Source organism: Pleuronectes platessa, chromosome 16, assembly GCF_947347685.1.
Source record: "Pleuronectes platessa chromosome 16, fPlePla1.1, whole genome shotgun sequence".
Classification (NCBI taxonomy): Eukaryota; Metazoa; Chordata; class Actinopteri; order Pleuronectiformes; family Pleuronectidae; genus Pleuronectes; species Pleuronectes platessa.
Window position 1 is genome coordinate 22,902,185 of NC_070641.1, and position 18,778 is coordinate 22,920,962.

Here is an 18,778-nt window from a genome sequence, read left to right on the forward strand (position 1 = left end):
CAGAACCTGTAGAACTCAGAACGTAGAGAATATGGAGAACATGAAGAGCCCAGAACATGGAGAACATAGAGAACATGTAGAACATAGAGAACATGTAGAACATGTAGAAAATAGAGAACATGGAGAACATGCAGAACAGTTGTTTGAGTTAGAAAACTAAATTTGAAGCCTCCATCATAGACCACGCCCCTCTACCGTACCCTCCGAGGTCGCAGCCAATGGGAACACAATCCAGGCAGCCTCCGTCCATTCGGCTCTCAGATAGGGGCGGGGTTTGCCCACAGGTTTCCATTTGCGCTCCAGCAGCAGAGATCGGGAGCAACAGCGCAGCAGCGTCCGTGAGCCGGTCAGTACCTAACGGTCCTTTGATGTCTTCTGTCTGTGAGCACGGGGAGAAGTGCTGGATGTTCTTATGACACGAGCAGCACGAACCGGGCCGGTGTGGGGTGCTCTGGTCCGGGCCTGCTCTGAGCTGCAGACCCGCATCCATTCGGCTTTGTTAGGCTAAGCTAGCATGCTAGGTGCTAGCTGTGGCTAATCATTGAAAGGGGTCTCGGTGTCGTCTCCTCGACCATTTTGACCGAAAGGCCACTCACCGGTGTTTTAACGACTCTCCTGTCGGTGTGGATCTTTGTTACCCGGTGTTCTTCAGGGTGCGTGTGTCCCCGGGTCGGTGCAGCTCGGGTGGGCGAGGAGTGCATTGTGTGTCTGGAGGGGAGGGGGTGTTAGCTTGTTAGCTTTTTAGCTAGCTTCTGAGCTAGCTTCTGTCAGCTTCTGCACTGAATTAAAATGGCGTCTGTTTTTAAAATTCCCCCGATGGAGCAGTGAGCTCCGCGTGCCGGTGTGTTCCTGCTCTGTTTTAAATCCCTCTCACCGAACTACTCGAGGTCCCGGTGCAGGTTTAGCGGGTGAATCTTCCGCTTGTGTGTTTTTTTTTAGTTGTGATGCTTAACCTGTTGGCTTCTGCAACTTGTTGACTGCAACGCAACTCACAATGGGTGATGCTCATGGGCTTTAAAATGCATGCGTCCTCTTTAGAGTGAGTCACGTGTAAAGGTTATTAGACTGACCTCTACTTTAAGATGCATCTGATTCTTGTGGCGTTGCACTTTGCTCGTCTCTGTTTCCTGAGTTAACACAACAACAGTGTGTGTTGTGCACATGAATGTGTCTGTCAGCTTGTGTGTCTGCCTGTGCACGTAGGGCTGCATTGTGTCTCTGAGGCATGTGATGCTGTGCCAACAAACCTCCTTCTGTCTCTACAGCTGGCGGCAGCTTTACTTCACTGGGAGAAAAACAGACTCCCAGTTCACTGAGCTGGAGAAAAACCCATTCAATGTTTTTTTCTGAAACATCTTGTGTCCAACCACCCATCCTTTGTGCAGCTTTCTTAATATTTACATTTTTGTGTATGATTTCCCCCCCCATAGAGACGGACTGCAACATCTTCATCTGCTGAAAGAGAGACCTCTTCTAACACTGCCGCTCACTGAACATAGCAACAATGGTAATTATGTCATTTAAGTCTTAATTTTATTTGAAGTTGAATATGTGTGTTTTGTGTAATTTTCAGACAACAGGCGGGCTCTCAGTACACAGGGCACACTGATCGTTTTGTTGTGTGTCACTGATAACAGAGCAAACAAATATGTCACATCTGAACAGCTGACAAAGAACTGGTGCCAGTGTTTGGTTCTGGGAGTCTGCCCGGGGCTCTCGGAGCACATGCTGCTCCTTCCACGCCACAGCTCTCCTTTTTAAATTGGCTCCGGCTGCCTGTGCACACATTTGTCTTATGTAATCACTGGTGTTGGGAGCTTGGCAAAGACATGAGGCAAAGCTACTCAGCGGTTTTTAATTAATCAAAGACAAGTGAGTGGCACAGAAAATAGGTCTTTCCGTTTAATGAAGTAGAACCGTCTTATCTTTATAAAAGCCTCACAAAGAAGGATCACTGGCCTCAGTTGAATAGCAGTTCTGGATAAAACCTGGATCAGGAAGTGATGTATTACCCCTCCTGCATAGATCTTCATCTCTTACAACCACAAACTCTCTTTATATCTTCGTTTGTGTTCTATACCTGCATAACAACCCTCTTCACCATGAGATAGTAGTTTTTTGTGCATCTGCTGCGCGTTAGAAGCATCATCAGGGATTGTTCACTTATGAGCCTGAACTCCTATTATAAAGTCTGTAGAAATACAGGATCGTTCACACGTACACCTCCTCTGGAGAAACTACAGAGGATCTGCGCAGTCCAGTGCACGTCTGAAAGCAGCTTGAGTGCCTGAATATTCTCGGCTTGAATAAAATGTCCAGGGGAAACACTGGATCTCCCAAAATAACTTGTAGCATGGTGATGCATCATCAGAGGTAGATGTCAGATTTAGCTTTGCACTATGACAAAGTTACTAACTTCCCGCCTGGATGCATTCATCACTCAGTGTTTGTGGTGTGATTTGGTGTAAACTAGTCGCTGTGAACTCTGGAACCACTTTTTCATTTCTCCTTTTATTCGTGATCTTACTTCTTTCCATCGCTAGCCTCCCCCAATGCGCCACCGCTCAATGCGTGTCTTCATGAATGATGACCGCCATGTCATGGCCAAGCACTCGGCCATCTACCCGACTCAAGAGGAGCTGGAAAGTGTACAGAACATGGTGTCATACACAGAGCGGGCCCTCAAGTCGGTCTCTGATTGGCTGGATAAGCAGGAGAAGGGAGTGTCTAAGCCTGAGTTGGATGCCACAGACACAGATAAAGAAAGGTGAGAAGATGTAATTTCTTCTGTTCAGTTAGTAAAGAAATGATTAAATGCCTGTTCTCTCAGCAAGTGTCCCTTTTTTTAACTTATCCTTTGTCCTTGTTTAGTTTTGGAGGTGAGCCCAGAGACCAGGCCACCCGCACTCTGCGGGGGGTGATGAGGGTGGGCCTGGTGGCCAAAGGGCTGCTACTGAAGGGGGACCTGGACCTGGAGCTGGTGCTCCTCTGTAAGGACAAGCCCACCACCAACCTCCTGAAGAGGGTGTCTGAAAACCTTGTTACACAGCTCAAGGTAAGAACAGACCCCTGATAATTCAGTGGTCAATATAATGAAACCCCCCATTTTATTAGAGACTAACCAGTCTTGTGAGAGAAGCCAGATGCTTCACTTGACTATTTCAACCATCACCTCAGGGGGAAAAATTGAATCATCAAATAACTTCCTGTGTTAGAATACTAAAGTATTTACGGGGGGGAAAGACAAGTGAGCCATCTGAATTCCTTCTCATCTCTGTTGCACTTCTTTAGTGCCAGTTTGTTCTGCCTCATCTGATTGACGTTGGTAAAGATCAACGATCAAACTAATTAGAGGGAATATCTACCTTGACTTTTAGACCATAAAGGATGATAGAGATCCCAGAACCTTCAACATCATTGTTCTATAAATCTGCTGTGATTTCTCATCCCTGACTCTTTCCCGCCTTCACAGCTGATCGTAGAAGACAAGTATGTGGTGACCCAGAACATCCGCGAGGCGAGTATCATCATCAAGAACGCCAAGGAGCCGCCTCTCACCCTCACCATTCACTTGACTTCCCCTCTGGTTCGTGAGGAGGTTGAGAAGGCCGCCGCCGGTGGTAAGCGCCTACACAAGGACTGTCATGTTGAGTCTCTTCCTTCTTTAGTGGCGTCCTGCCTCCAGCAGGGAGGCCAGGCAGGAGACCAGGCTAGACAGATATTGTTTATTGGGCCTTCAATGGAGCTAGGGGACAAGAAATGCACCGTCACATAATCAAACTGTGCTATGCTTATAGCTCGCTAGCCACTCTCGTAGTTCCATGTAATGTAATTGTACATTTTTGATGGCCCAATATACAGTATAGGGCAGGTAGTTTACTGACATGGCTTTTTTCCCCCTTGATGATCAAGGTCACCAATGAAATGAAGGCTTACTGAGAATTTATCCAAATACAAAAAGAGAGAGAGACCACTTTGTCTGCATGTGTTTTTATCATTGATGATGAACGGTTTGCATTGCAGCAAAAATGAGAAGCAAAACATGAGGTGAAACTGACTCTGGTCACGAGACCCAGCAGTGGGCTATTGACTGTCTCTGATGTTCCATAAGAGGAAGGCTCAGGCTTACAGATAACGACACAGGGACATTTGATTGTGCTCCTGGAACTGGGATCAGCCCCAGTTCCTAGGCAGTAATACAAGTTTTACGCAGTTTGATCAACTTTGTTATAGTTAATACATAAACAAAGTAAGTTTTCCAGTAGCTAATCTCCTAGTTGAGAGATCTCAGCGGTGGTGAGGCTCTGGGTTGTTGCAGGTGTCAACCCGTGTCCTTATCTTTAGCCCTGTGCGAACAGCGATGCCCGGTTTGGGTCTAACTTTTTAAGCCATCAGTTTTGCTGCAGTGTGGACTTGTTTTGATACCCACTTTTTGTGCATCTGATAACTTCTGCCTGTGGTTCCAATTCTGATTCTCTCTGTCAAGCCTTCTAGTTTGTCAATTTTTAGGGACGCTGGACCTTTGACCAACTGGCCGCTCTCTGTCTCGGAAGGGGCAAAGTGCAGTGTACCCAGTATAGGGGCGAAGGGGAGGGCCTCTACCTCCTGTTGGCACCAGAAAAGAAAAGCACGCCTTGTTAACCACTGAAGCGTCCATTTGAGTTGAACACGAAGAGACAACCTCCCATTTGTTACAAGCTGATGTTTTTAACCCATAAAGACCAGATGCGTGTATAAACCTTTAAAACCAGTGTGTGGTGCTGCGTCTCCTCTTAAAGCTCAATGAGACGTTCTCCTGACCTGTGACAAGATGCGTTATGATTCGCTGATTTCCTCACAGGGACGTGTAGATGGTAAAGTTTAGTTATAGATTATGTCTGAGGATCTAAGTCAAGAGGACGATATTGAAGTAGATAACATCAGTTTATTTAGAGGAAAAGAATAAGAAAGAAGATTCAGGCCCAGGTGATGTTTCAGGACATGTTTGAGGAGGAGGAAAGTGTGTGGGGGGGGGGGTCTTAGGGAGTTCTGGGAAACAGTAATGATTAACAATGGAAACCAAATGTTTAAGCTATCAAACTTTTTTTATGTCAAGTCCCTTTCTGCCTAAGAGGCTGAGAAATTAAAGCTTTTCTAAATGATAATAAAGTTAAAGCTTAAAAGAGTCGTGTTCAAAAGATACTTAGGTTTTACAATGCCTTTCTATTCAGCGCTTTAGGTCTTCATGGGTTAAAGTGCACATTGTTTTTTAAAAATGTTACTAAGTAAAGATTTAACCCACTTCTGGTGGGTTTTAAGTTTAAAGCCTGTTTGATAAACCCGTATAAACTGGGAGGTTGGGAGCGTTTGATGGTTCTCCAGTGGAGGGGTCCCCCTCCCCTTCCCCCTCCTGCCTGTGGTTTGGGAAGGCTGCCTGTGTTCCCCCTGGCCGGCTGACAGAACTCCCCTTGGTCAAACTGTACCTTGTCTTCTTATTCCACCTGCCAATAGAAACGCTTTCAGTCAACGATCCCCCGGATGTTCTGGACAGGCAGAAATGCCTAACTGCCTTGGCGTCTCTCCGCCACGCTAAGTGGTTCCAGGTTTGGATCTTGCCTTTATTTGTCTCTAAAACAGAAGTAGCTTTGAGTTTGGTTCTATGCTGTTTGTTCCTTTGTCATTTATTTGGGCGTTCAATGTGTTTTTTTTATTTCTTCTTTTTTTTTAACTCTTTTTGAAGTGTTCCTCCTGTAGTAGAACTTGATGATCTGTTGTTTCCAGGAAACCTTTGTCATTACACTGCTGTAGAGTTGCTTTGCTCACTTAACAGGTTCCACTGCAGTGTCATTTAAAAGACGTTCATCGCTGCTTCTTAGTTTATTAGCTTCACTCCCAAAAAATCTGGGGCTAATACACCACGTGTCCAGGTGCAATATTTCTATAATATAATTGTTGGTGTGAGTGAGTTGTTGTTTTCACATTTAAGCAAGCTGCCAGTAGAGCATTGTTTGCTTCCGCATTGTGTAGTTTTTAAGAGAAAATGTGTGTTTTTTAAATAATGAACCATGTTGCTGATACCTCATAGTATCGTGGCCTGTGTCATCTTTGGCTTTCACACTTTAACAATGTTGTGTTCCATCTCTGCAGCTTGTCTTTGTAGTGTGGCCTCAACCTTTCCTGCTCTCTGGCTGTTTCGTTATTGTGTGCTACCAAATCCACAGGAATATTGCACCTCGAGTCATAGTTTATCACTTTTTTTTTAATTGCCTCTGACTAAACCATTAACCCTTTCAGTGACGGCACTCATCAGCGCGTCCTTATTTGAATAGTTCACTTGGTTCTCACGTTAAAGTTGCTCTTAAGTTCGAGGTGATTTAATCGACTCCTTTCCTCTTGATCTTAAGTGATCAGCTTGATTTTTTTTCTTTTCACTCAAACAAATGTTTTATGTCTTATAACTTCACCATCAATCATCTACGGCTTTAATTGTGAAAAGGGTCATAACTAGGGTTTCCCCAAAAAATTACACAACTTTCTTTTATCATCTTGTATCTTAGAATATTTCCATAATAACAAAGTTAATCTGTTAAAGTCTGTGTGGCTTCATTTTGATTAATTTTCCATTTACTTGGATATTTTGGTTGTTTTATGCCGCACACGCTCTTCCTCTTTGACTAAGGCTTCTTGTCATCCTCGTGCCCCTCCTCCCCCTCCTCTGCTTGTGTCTCCAGGCCAGAGCTAACGGACTCCGCTCCTGTGTCATCGTCATCCGGATTCTGAGGGACCTGTGCGCCCGTGTCCCCACATGGGCCCCGCTTCGTGGTTGGGTGAGTCCCCTCTATGGTCTCACCAGTCTTTGTGACGCTCTGCTCTTTGTGGCTTCTGAGAATACATCCATATTTGTAGGGGGGTATTTTTTGTTATCCTGATTTGGCTGCTCAGAACATCAGTTATCTTTATTAACTTCCACACATCTCTTTGGTAAACATTTTGTCTGCCTGGATACAAAAAAAGCAAGGCACCACCAGCTCGGTTAAATTGCATTACGCAGTGACCTAGAATCTCTCTGTGCTCGTGGCCAAGCTTAAAAATAGCCTCCTCGTACAACGTCTCCCTCCCCCCCCCCCCGCTGTGTAGCCTCTGGAGCTGATCTGTGAGAAAGCCATTGGTACAGGGAACCGGCCCATGGGGGCAGGAGAAGCTCTGAGGAGAGTTCTAGAGTGTCTGGCTTCAGGAATCCTCATGGCAGGTGTGTATGCAGAGTTTCTTCTCCAGTTGTTATAATCGCACTGTTTAATCTCATAATTCAGCTTTTCCCGTGTGTTTTAAATGTTATTAAATGAAATCTGCGTTGCAGATGCTGCAGGAATCTCAGATCCATGTGAGAAGGAATCCAAAGATGCTATTAGTCACTTGGACCACCAGCAGAGAGAAGACATCACAGCCAGTGCACAAGTGAGTGAGATAGATTTGTATGTGAGCTCTATAGGTGAATGTGAACCTCCCTCTGACTCACTGTGTCGTGTCCTCAGCATGCCTTAAGGCTGTCAGCTTTTGGACAGCTTCACAAAGTGCTGGGGATGGATCCCCTTCCCTCGAAGATGCCCAAGAAACCTCGCAGTGAGACTCCTATCGATTACACAGGTAACCAATACTTAATACGCAATGTGACTCCAGAATATATACATGTACTGATTATGTCTCTACCTTGTTATTATAACATTTTTATTGTCCCTGTTTCAGTGCAAATCCCACCCAGTACGGCGTATGCTCCACCAATGAAGAGGCCCATTGAGGAAGAGGAGGGAACCGATGACAAGAGTCCCAACAAGAAGAAGAAAAAGCTGCAGAAGAAATGTAAGTTCTCTCAACACTTGAAAGAAAAGCACAATTATTCAAATTGAGAGGTCACGTTCTTGCCACAGGTCTTAAAAATGTCTTCATTCTGTCCGTCCCACCAGCTCCAGAGGACAAGGCCGAGCCCCCCCAGGCCATGAACGCTCTGATGAGGCTCAATCAGCTGAAGCCAGGACTCCAGTACAAACTCATTTCCCAAACTGGCCCAGTTCACGTTCCTGTCTTCACTATGGCTGTAGAAGTGGACGGAAAGACCTTCGAAGCCTCCGGTCCATCCAAACGCACTGCCAAGCTGCACGTAGCTGTAAAGGTGAGCACAGCTTTTGAATGTAGCCTCAGAACTTTCTGATCTGCATCTCCTTGTTTCTCTGACAGAGCTGAATCTGTGTGGTCTCTTTCAGGTCCTGCTGTACATGGGTCTGCCCACAGGCGTGGAGGTAAAGACCACGGATCCAGTGAAACTAGAGGAGACAGAAACAGTTGTGAAAGTTGAAGAGTTGAAGCCGGTGGTGACGCCCGTCGAGCCGCCCCCAGCCGCCACAGGAGCAGCCGCTGCAGACGCCACTGATGCTGGAGAGGTAGGCCGCTCCTCTCTTTGTGTTCGCGAGTAATAAATGGGTGTTTTTCCCAAAATTAGCTGAAAGCTCTCGCATCACTGTCTCACTCTCTCAGACTGATCGTCAACAGGGACCGATTCTGACCAAACACGGCAAGAACCCGGTGATGGAGCTCAACGAGAAGCGCCGCGGACTCAAGTACGAGCTCATCTCGGAGACGGGCGGCAGCCACGACAAGCGCTTCGTCATGGAGGTGGAGATCGATGGTCAGAAGTTCGAGGGCACGGGATCCAATAAGAAGGTGGCGAAGGCTTATGCTGCCCTGGCTGCGTTGGAGCGTCTCTTCCCTGAAGGCTCTGTGGCCGAGGCCGCTAAAAAGAAAAAGGGGCCACCCATGGTAAGCTCCAAGAAAAACACCTACAGACACAAAATTAATAAAAAAGAATATGCAAATCTGAAGGTGAAAGATTCAAACTGATGAACAAGCTCCAGTGGTATCATCAGGTCTCATGTTCTCAGCAGCAGACTCCTCATAATAAAGTGTTCCTCTCCTCTGCAGCACACTCCAGGCTTTGGGATGATGGGAGCCCCCGGAGGCGGAGACCCCGGCCTGCACAGAGGAAGAGGTGGACGAGGTCGTGGGAGGGGCCGAGGCCGGGGCTTCAATAATGGAGGAGGCTACGGCCAAGGAGGTAAAAGCACAATATCGACATAGAGCTGGTAATAAAGTCAGTAGCCATGAATATTATGATTTATTGCGTGAAAGCAGCTTATTGATTATGCGTCTTCCTCCCAGGTGGCTTCGGCACATATGGTTACGGGAACAACGCTAACTCCGGATACAGTGAGTATTCAATTGATCTTTGATAATCCTGGATACAAGCTCTTATCTAATCTGCAGTTAGGCTTTCATGTACCAGTGAGATGTGTCTGAACCATCGGGCATGTTGATGTGTGCGGTGGCAGGAAGATGCACCTGCCACAGGACTCTGGAAAAATCACTTCTCACCTGTTTGTGTTTATCAGAGAATGTAACGTAATGCTGAAAACAGTTTTAGCCAAAGAGAAATCAAGATGTGTTGATACTAAACCTTGTTGGGATGTTCCCAGTTCACATATTTTACATTTCTCTGCTTTAAGCCACAGGATTGAATCTGTTTTTGACAAGTCCCCTCTTATGAGACACCTTTCCGTCCTTCTGGCAGCCTGTTCTGAGGACTGGCCTACCAGAGCGTGACAGGAGCAGAGAAATCTAAAAGCCCAATAACTCAGTTTTAATGTAATCTGACCCAACGAGTCATTCAACTGCCACTTTTTATGGCAGAAAACAAATCTAATTTTGATATTTTGTCCCCCCTTCTCTGCCCTGTCTCACTCTTTAGGTGACTTTGTCTCAGACTGCTATGGCTACCACGAGTTTGCAACATAGATCTTCCCCCCCAGTGTTTTAGAAAAATCAAAAACAGTCTTGTAGAGAGGAATAAAAAAAATTGACAAAATCCACAATTATGTTGCAACAGCATCATGAACTCCCTTCACCACCAAGTCCGCGACCCTGGGAATAAACAGCCTCTCCGCCCTGTCTTGCCAATCCACTTGTCACGCTCTGAAGCCTCCAGGAGACGATCTGCCCCTGCATGCACGTAGCCATAATTCATCTCCTGTTCTCTCAACTTGCCGTGGACGGCCCCCGAACAGCCGGACCTCCCCTGAACCGCAGGGCTGGTTTACCGTAGAGTTTCTCCACGTGTCAGAACTGGGACCAGGGATTTGTTCTTGGATCAGGATTTGAGTGAAAGCCAGTAGGAGCTGGACAACTTACTGCCTATTTGGGACATTTGTCAAGACAGAAGCAGTGTTCTGTCTCTGTCTCCATCATGTTTACCGAGATGATAATACTGAGAGTCTTAGCATGAGTTGTTCTTCTGTCATTGTCGAGCCTTCCTGTCACATGCATTGAGCTTATTTTGTATTTTCTGCCTTGCTTTTTAAAAATGACCACACTGTTTATAGGAACTTTGCAGTTTCTGTGTGATAACAGCAACACTGTTTAGTCCCAGCCACACTGAATGCATGATGGTCTTACTTTGGCAGTGTGTCCCGTGTGTAACAGCATCGGGCCTCGATGAGCTGAGCTTGTTGGTACGAGGGTTAAACACAGATCGGTTGAAATGGAAAACCTGATGTTTGATGACCTTTTTTATGATTTTAGTTGTTTTTTTTAAATAAATGTCACCGTCACTTCTGTCTTACTCAAGGGTCTGAATTCATTATTTACATGAGTGTGCCAATATGCAAGCAGAAGTATAAGATGTATATAAATATAATATATCCTGTTATGCCCGTTTTAAGACTGTGCCGTGCTGTTGTTTCCCAGATTACTATAACAATGGTGGCACAAATGGAGGAGACGGGGCATCGAGCAGCCCGGCCGGTGGCCCTCCAGCCAGCACAGCACCGGATGAAGCACAGGGCTCCTACGGGTCGTACTACCAGAACGACGCCGGCTACACTGCCACTGCTGCCGCCAAAGTCCCGAAGAAGAAACCCCCCATGCAGAAGGGAGCGAAGGCACCATTTCCAGGTCCTCCGGGGACAAACAGTGCAGCTGCAGGGGGCTACCAGTCCACCAGTCCCTCAGGGCAGGCCTCCTATAACCAGTATGGCCAGGGTTATGGGCAGGGAAAGAAGAACTTCAACCAGAACCAGGGTGGAGCAGGTGGATACATGTACAGCACTGCCTATCCCAGCCAGGTGACGGGGGGCACTGGGGGGAGCCAAGACTATAGTTATGATGGTGAGTTACAGGAATTGTTTTAAGTAAGATTATTCATTCAGACATTTCTTTTCTTCTTCTTCACAATAGATTCTCTGGGGGTTCCGGTCAAAGCAAATCAAGCATATTAAAACCTCTACCTAATTCCACTGTCTCTTCCCTTGCAGGCTTCAACAGCCAGTCCACTTACAACTCACAGGGAGGAGGAGCAGGCAGCGGCAACAACCAGGGCTTCGGCAACAACCACTCTCAGTACCACAACCCAACCGGCTACGGCAGAGGAGACGGAAGCATGAACTACCAGTACAGATAGACTCTGCCACTCCGTCTGGGACTCACAGGCATCTGTGTGTGTGTGAAGCCTCCTCCAAAGAAAGTGATTGACGGCTCTGCCCCGTGCGCTCTGCCTTGTCCATGTTCTTTGCTTCTCTGCTTTTGAGTTTATACGTAGCACATGTGGGCACAAAGTGAGATGTCAGACCTGGGTCGTGGCTAAGTTTAGTGGTTTCAGTGGTCTGGTCAGTGCTTAGTCCTGTGGTTTTAGGTTATTCTAATTATGTTTTTTATTTTTAAATGTGCTACCAGTCCTCATCACTCAGTTTGAAGGCTGATGTCAGAAGCTACTCACCTTCTCTGGTTTGATTTCCTTTCTTCTGAAGACTTTGTGTGGGCAAACGTTTTTCTCTCATAATGGAATTAGTAAAATCATGTAGTTTGAAACTACGACGGTTGTTGTACTTTTTGTAACAATTCAATTGACCCAAATAGTTCAGTCTCTTCTTCAATGTGTGTATTTTATTTTAATCCTTCTTTGGTTTTTATCTAACCTGATATAGTTATTTCAATCAATGGTTTTGGAGATGACGGGAAAATACACTTACATTCTGATGTTCTATCCACATCTCTACTCAGTGTAGCTTTTTGATTGGGTGGGATTTGTTCTTGTTAATGTATAACAGTGTGTATTAATAAATGATTTTTATTTTGAATTGATGTCTCAAAGATACTTTATTAATATGGTTAATTCTATAGCTCATTAATGAGTGTCCTAGAAAGGGTAAGTTAAAATAATACCCACATGTGTGATGAAATAAAGTTAAAATAGAGGGAGCTTATATTTCATAAAAAGATACAGCACATGTTTTAAATGAAATAAGAAATAAATACAAGTATCAAAAAAGATATATTTTAATGCACCAGCATTTGAATATACAGAAATAATTCGTTGCATAAATTTTCTAATCAAAAAATTCTAAATTCACAATATTAATATCACATAATAAAACTATATGAATTTACAAAAAATTACAAGAACATTTAACATGTTCAGAGAGGCTGAAATACTAACAGGCAGTGATGAAAATGTAATATTTATGTTTAAATATTAAGATTCTAAGTTATTCTTTTAAATCTTTTATTAAGTATTATAGTGCTTTTAAATTACATAATTGTATTATTAATAAAATATAATTTTGCCAAAGGAATGAAAAGATGCAAAATTCACAGTATCGATTGCATTTTCAAAAATTCTAAGGAATGGTTTTAAAGATGCCATTATGCATTTAGCATTCTTATTTTGTTATTAATCAATAAAGGAACATTGGTAATTACGGTAATTGGTTTCCTCACTTTTTCAGCAGGAAATTGTTTACGCCCCCTTATTTCAATATATTCGGCCTATGGTATAAGGCGTCACTTCCGCTCCCTCTTAGGCCACGCAGGGATCCAACATGGCGGACACCGGTGCGGTGGAGACGCTCCTGCGGCTCCTTGAGAAGACGGACGGCGGCGTGGAGAGCCTGGAAGTGGCGGCCAGCCTCGGGGTGGACCACCAGGTCATCGTCGGGGCCGTGAAGAGTCTGCAGGCCGCTGGCGACGTGAGTTTCCCGGCGTGAGAGGGCAGCGGAAGTCCCGACTGTCAACATGATGCAACACGGGGGTTTGAGTGACACTCGGGTTTAATGTCGGTGCCGTTTGTTCCAGCTCATCTCCGCCGAGCAGCGCTCCTCCAAACACTGGGAGCTGACGGACGAGGGCACCGACACAGCCCAGCACGGCAGCCAGGAGGCCCGGGTGCTCGGCTCCATCCCGCCGGAGGGTCTGGCCCAGAGTGAGCTGATGGTGAGGGCAGCAGGTCACAGGTGGAGGTTCAGCTCCATCACATCCTCCACAAGCTAATGCAGCTAATGAAGCTAATATAGAATCACAGGAGCTGATGGTGAAGCAGCAGGTGGAGGTTCAGCTCCATCACATCCTCCACAAGCTAATGCGGCTAATGAAGCTAATGTAGAAACACAGCAGCTGATGGTGAAGCAGCAGGTGGAGGTGCAGCTCCATCACATCATCCACAAGCTAATGAGGCTAATGAAGCTAATGTAGAAACACGGCAGCTGATGGTGAAGCAGCAGGTCACAGGTGGAGGCTCAGCTCCATCACATCATCCACAATTTAATGAGGCTAATGAAGCTAATGTAGAAACACAGCAGATGATGGTGAAGCAGCGGGTCACAGGTGGAGATTCAGCTCCATTACCTCATCCACAAGCTAATGAGGCTAATTAAGCTAATGTAGAAACACAGGAGCTGATGGTGAAGCAGCAGGTCACAGGTGGAGGCTCAGCTCCATCACATCCTCCACAAGCTAATGAGGCTAATGTAGAAACACAGCAGCTGATGGTGAAGCAGCAGGTGGAGGTGCAGCTCCATCACATCCTCCACAAGCTAATGAGGCTAATGAAGCTAATGTAGAAACACAGGAGCTGATGGTGAAGCAGCAGGTGGAGGCTCAGCTCCATCACGTCATTCAACAAACTAATGAAGCTAATGTGGAAACCCAGGAGCTGATGGTGAAGCAGCAGGTGGAGGCTCAGCTCCATCACATCCTCCACAAGCTAATGAGGCTAATGTAGAAACACGGCAGCTGATGGTGAAGCAGCAGGTGGAGGTGCAGCTCCATCACATCCTCCACAAGCTAATGAGGCTAATGAAGCTAATGTAGAAACACAGGAGCTGATGGTGAAGCAGCAGGTGGAGGCTCAGCTCCATCACACAGTGTAGCAGCTTCAATAACTTTAATATTGTTGAATATAATTGTCCCACAACAGTTTCACAATGAATCAAAGTAATGTTGGACCTCGAGTTGTGTGCTTCTCTAACTTCTATTCCAGGATTATTATAATCTGTCTCTCACAGGCAGAGACAACCAGTCACACCTGGGACCAATTAAGAGTCCAATTAAGCTAATGTCTTAGGGAGGAAACACCTGGAGAAGACACACACACACACACACACACACATTTGAACATTTGACCTCCACAAGTGTTAAGCATATTAGTGGTTTCCCAGTTTAAGTTCCCAGTTTGTGTTTTACAGTGGTGAACGTCTTCTCTGTCCCTGTGTAGAAACTGTCCTTCGGGAAGGTCGGCTTCAGCAAGGCCATGTCCAACAAGTGGATCCGAGTGGACAAGGCGCACGAGGGCGGCCCCAGGATCTTCAGAGCTGTACGTGTTCCTACATGATGTCCACGAGTGGGTCGGTTGTCACGTCAGTAAGTTGCATGTGTTGTGTTTGTGTTGTTGTTGTTGTCAGGTGGAGAACATCGAGGACCAGGTCCAAGAGAAGCTGCTGCTGGTGCAGAAAGGAAACTGCTCTCAGCTGGAGGAGAAGGAGAAGAACGAGCTGAAGAAGAGAAAGCTGCTCTCTGAAGTGTGAGTCTGAGGCCTGCACATGTGCTGAATGTGTGTCTGTCTGGCAGTAGGGGGCAGTAGAGGGTTTGTTGTGCCTCCAGTGTTTGATCTGAAACCAACAGGAGCTCAGTGGGATTCATTAAGTTTACAGTAGTTGGAAGTCATTTGTATTTTCTGTGTTCAGGACGGTGAAGACTTACTGGATCACCAAAGGAAGCTCCTTCAGCACGACTCTCACCAAACAGGAGACGGAGCTCACGCCTGAGATGATCTCCACGTGAGTCCACTGTCTCCTTCATGGTGTTACCTCAGCTGAACGTGTCCTGTTTGCTCTGCTCTGTCTCTCAGTGACGGTGTGAAGGGTCTCAAACAGAGGACACAGAGAAACCTCTGCCCTTATAAAGGGGACGGGTCCAAAGAGGAGGACCTTGTCCTAAAGGCAGGGCAGGACATGATCATAGAGACTGAACATATGATTTACATCTGTGGAACATGAATAATTAATGCAGCTTGTACTTTTTTAACTGTAACTTCCTCCTTCAGACCCACAATCCTGACTCGTTGCTTCTTTTTTTCTTCCTCGCCTCAGAGGAAACTGGAAAGAGAAGAAATTCAAACCCTACAACTTCGAGGCCATGGGCGTCGCCCCGGACTGTGGCCACCTGCACCCGCTGATGAAGGTTCGAACCCAGTTCAGACAGATCTTCCTGGAGATGGGGTGAGTCCCTGTAGATAAAGCAGAATCCACAAACACACACATTCTTAAACCAGGAAACACAATAAATGAACTCTGTCTTTTCTGCAGCTTCACCGAGATGCCGACCAACAACTTCATAGAAAGCTCGTTCTGGAACTTCGACTCCTTGTTTCAGCCGCAGCAGCATCCGGCCAGAGACCAGCACGACACCTTCTTCCTGTCCGGTAAGACGGGGACTGGGTCTGATCAATCTGTCCACATAGGGGGCTGACAATCTCACATAAACCCGATCCGGATAATTTCAAGATGTCTGAAAGCAGCATGTGATCCAGTCCCTGTGATTTAAGTTGATCATTCACCACGAGGATCATTTTTCAGATCCAGCCCTCGCCCATGAGTTCCCGATGGATTATCTGGAGCGGGTGAAGAAGATCCACTCGGAGGGAGGCTTCGGTTCACAAGGGTGAGTCACACACTCGCACAACAAACACAATCATCAGGGTCAACGACAACAACAACATGATGATCCAACTTCCTGTTTCAGGTACAAATGCGAGTGGAAGATCGAGGAGGCTCAGAAGAACATCCTCCGAACGCACACTACAGCCGTCAGTGCACGCATGTTGTATAAACTCGCACAACAGGTGAGGTGCACACACATTTATACATGTGTTTGAACTGTTGTGGTCCCTAGGACAGTTCTTATGTTCCCTTTTTATGCTGTAAATGTTTAAAAAGGCGCAAATCTGTTCAGTCTTAATCCAAATAAACGTTCAGTGATCATGTGACCACTCAGTTAATTTACTGTATCTGTGTCTCCATCAAACCAGGAGAAGTTCACCCCCGTCAAGTATTTCTCCATCGACCGGGTGTTCAGGAACGAGACGTTAGACGCCACCCACCTGGCCGAGTTCCACCAGATCGAGGGCGTGGTGGCCGACTACGGACTCACACTGGGAGACCTCATGGGCATCCTGCACCAGTTCTTCACCAAACTGGGTCAGGACACATTCTGGGGCTTGTTCTGGAATAAAAGATGCAAAAACACGAAGCCACGTATTCCTGCAAACATGATGCAAATCACATGTTCTCAGTGTTTTGTCCACATGACATGTTTGATTTTATTTCTTTATGTATTTTTCTAGGAATTACCAAACTACGCTTCAAACCTGCCTACAACCCGTACACAGAGCCCAGCATGGAAGTGTTCAGCTACCATGAAGGTGACGTGCAGCTTCCTGCTACTTTCTGTCCTCGTGTATAAAACCTGGATCTAAAGTCAAATCATGTCTAGTATGATTTTTCTACAAGCTTTTCTGTAATGTATTTTGTTCCTCCACAACACAGTGATGCAGTAGCTGTCTGTGTTCGATTGTCAGTCCTGTTTCGTGGACCCGGTTGTTCCACCAGCTTCATCTCGTGTCCTTCTGTACGTGCAGGTCTGAAGAAGTGGGTGGAGGTGGGGAACTCCGGGGTCTTCAGACCAGAGATGCTGCTGCCCATGGGTCTGCCAGAGGACGTGTCTGTCATCGCCTGGGGTCTGTCGCTGGAGAGGTGAACCAACACAAACTGTCTCTGGAGGGTTTAGAGATCACGAGTGTTTTTAATGACTTGTCATATCGAAGACTGTTTTGAAAATGGGAGCATGTTTGTCTCTCACATTTGAAGAAGCAACTAGTATTACAGGAAATTTGACTCTGTCTGAAATCAAACTGATAAATCGGTCAGACTCTAGTCAGACCTGTGATAAATAAGTTGGACATGTTGTCGTGCTGCTGCTCACTGAGTCTCCTCCTCTGTCCTGCAGACCCACGATGATCAAATACGGCATCAACAACATCCGGGAGCTGGTGGGACACAAGGTGAACCTGCAGATGGTCTACGACGGCCCCATCTGTCGTCTGGACTCCTGAGCGTCACCACATCGACTTCATCTGTGACCATGTGACATCTCGTGTCTGACTCCTCCTGCCTGTAGTTCCTAATCCAACAGGCAGGGGGCCTCGTCTGCAAAGGGCTTCGACATGTTGGATCAGACTTTGTATGAACTTGATTCTCTGATCTCTGCAGAACATGGAGTCAGGAGACATGTTACTCATATAAAGCCACAAAGTTTCTACTTGTACAGGGAGAAAAACAACTTCTGGAATGTGACAAACATAAAATGAAGTTTTTTGCAAATCTGACTTGTGTGTTTCTTGTAAACATGTTTAAGACTTTGACTCCTGAGGATTCTCTCTCAAGTGGGTCGGGAGCTCCTGGGTTTTCCTTCACGTGACGTCTGCAGCAGGAGATTCCCTCGGTCACCGTGTGTTGAGCTGCTGTTGTTATTGTTGTTCTACTTTCCAGATATAGATCCCTGGAAGTTTGTGTAACCATGTTGTGCTGAAGGTTTGTTTTTGTGATGAAGAGTTTGGCTTTTGTGTAACTCCAAGGATCTGGGATTACATTTGACCTTCATCACTGATTAAACAAACAGCCTGGGAACCAATCAGCTGGCTGTCAACAGGTTGTTGTTCAGTGAAGGAATTTGTTGTTTTAGAACAAAACGATTTCAGGAGCTTTTTCTGAACGATTGGTTTTGACCCAAAGAAAAGATTTGATTTTGGTGCAGATTCAGGATTTTTGTTTCACTTTAACGTCAAGATTTTGATTTAAGTTTATTTAATTCTGATGTAATCTTTCCTCCATCAGGGTTTGTTGTATGAAATGAGAGTACAGTAAAGTTCAGACTTCACGAAGCTGCTGCAGCATCTGAGGATTCAAATCCCCCTGAGAACAGACCTCTGGCTGAAGAAGCGTTGGCCTTTTCAAAATAAATTGTGCACCAATAGTGGAATACTGTGTGGGAGAGAAGTCGACCAGGAGCTGTTGAATTAATATTTATAAAATTTCCCTTGATTTCAGATTTTTGAAACAGCCTCATCTTCAGAGAAGTCATTTGAAATCCTCTCGCTTCATTAAGTGAAAGTTCAGGTCTCAGAATAGCAGCAGCCCTGAGCTGAGCTCACTTTCCTGGGACTCTACTTACGCTCGTACTTTAATCTGCACTGTGGGGGGGGGGGGGGGGGAATCCATGAGTGTGTACGACACCTGCAGTAAAGGCCCCTAGGATTACGTTGTGTTGTTGAATTGCTGGAAGTCCGTTAAGTCTTCGTCTGAAGCTAATCCCTCAGTGTCTTGAAATAACATTTCAGTGCAGCAGCAGCTCGGTGGAAACCACTTTG

At 45.9% G+C, this 18,778-nt stretch overlaps 2 protein-coding genes across 7 annotated transcripts; both read left to right on the plus strand.

Annotated features, from left to right (window-relative positions):
* Positions 1–256: 256 nt before the first annotated feature.
* Positions 257–12,158, plus strand: ilf3b (interleukin enhancer binding factor 3b). 6 transcript variants are annotated; one of them, XM_053443813.1, is made up of 18 exons: positions 257–346; positions 1,431–1,507; positions 2,544–2,767; positions 2,872–3,055; positions 3,473–3,620; positions 5,491–5,582; positions 6,711–6,806; positions 7,117–7,228; positions 7,337–7,434; positions 7,512–7,623; positions 7,723–7,836; positions 7,941–8,146; positions 8,238–8,414; positions 8,509–8,790; positions 8,953–9,085; positions 9,190–9,237; positions 10,771–11,190; positions 11,337–12,158. In XM_053443813.1, the coding sequence occupies exons 2-18, from the start codon at positions 1,505–1,507 to the stop codon at positions 11,480–11,482; spliced, it is 2,595 nt and encodes an 864-aa protein (XP_053299788.1). In that variant the 5' UTR covers positions 257–346; positions 1,431–1,504; the 3' UTR covers positions 11,483–12,158. The 6 variants fall into 6 exon arrangements, with proteins under 6 accessions (XP_053299788.1, XP_053299791.1, XP_053299790.1 ...); XM_053443816.1 differs by having other exon boundaries at positions 8,524–8,790; XM_053443815.1 differs by having other exon boundaries at positions 7,346–7,434.
* A 735-nt stretch (positions 12,159–12,893) lies between these two features.
* farsa (phenylalanyl-tRNA synthetase subunit alpha) lies at positions 12,894–17,732 on the plus strand. Its single transcript, XM_053443820.1, has 13 exons — positions 12,894–13,046; positions 13,153–13,290; positions 14,570–14,668; positions 14,757–14,875; positions 15,039–15,131; positions 15,444–15,572; positions 15,660–15,775; positions 15,930–16,014; positions 16,096–16,195; positions 16,382–16,550; positions 16,697–16,774; positions 16,991–17,105; positions 17,359–17,732. Exons 1-13 carry the CDS (start codon positions 12,900–12,902, stop codon positions 17,462–17,464), a joined length of 1,494 nt encoding a protein of 497 aa, XP_053299795.1. The 5' UTR covers positions 12,894–12,899; the 3' UTR covers positions 17,465–17,732.
* The last annotated feature ends 1,046 nt before the right edge of the window (positions 17,733–18,778 follow it).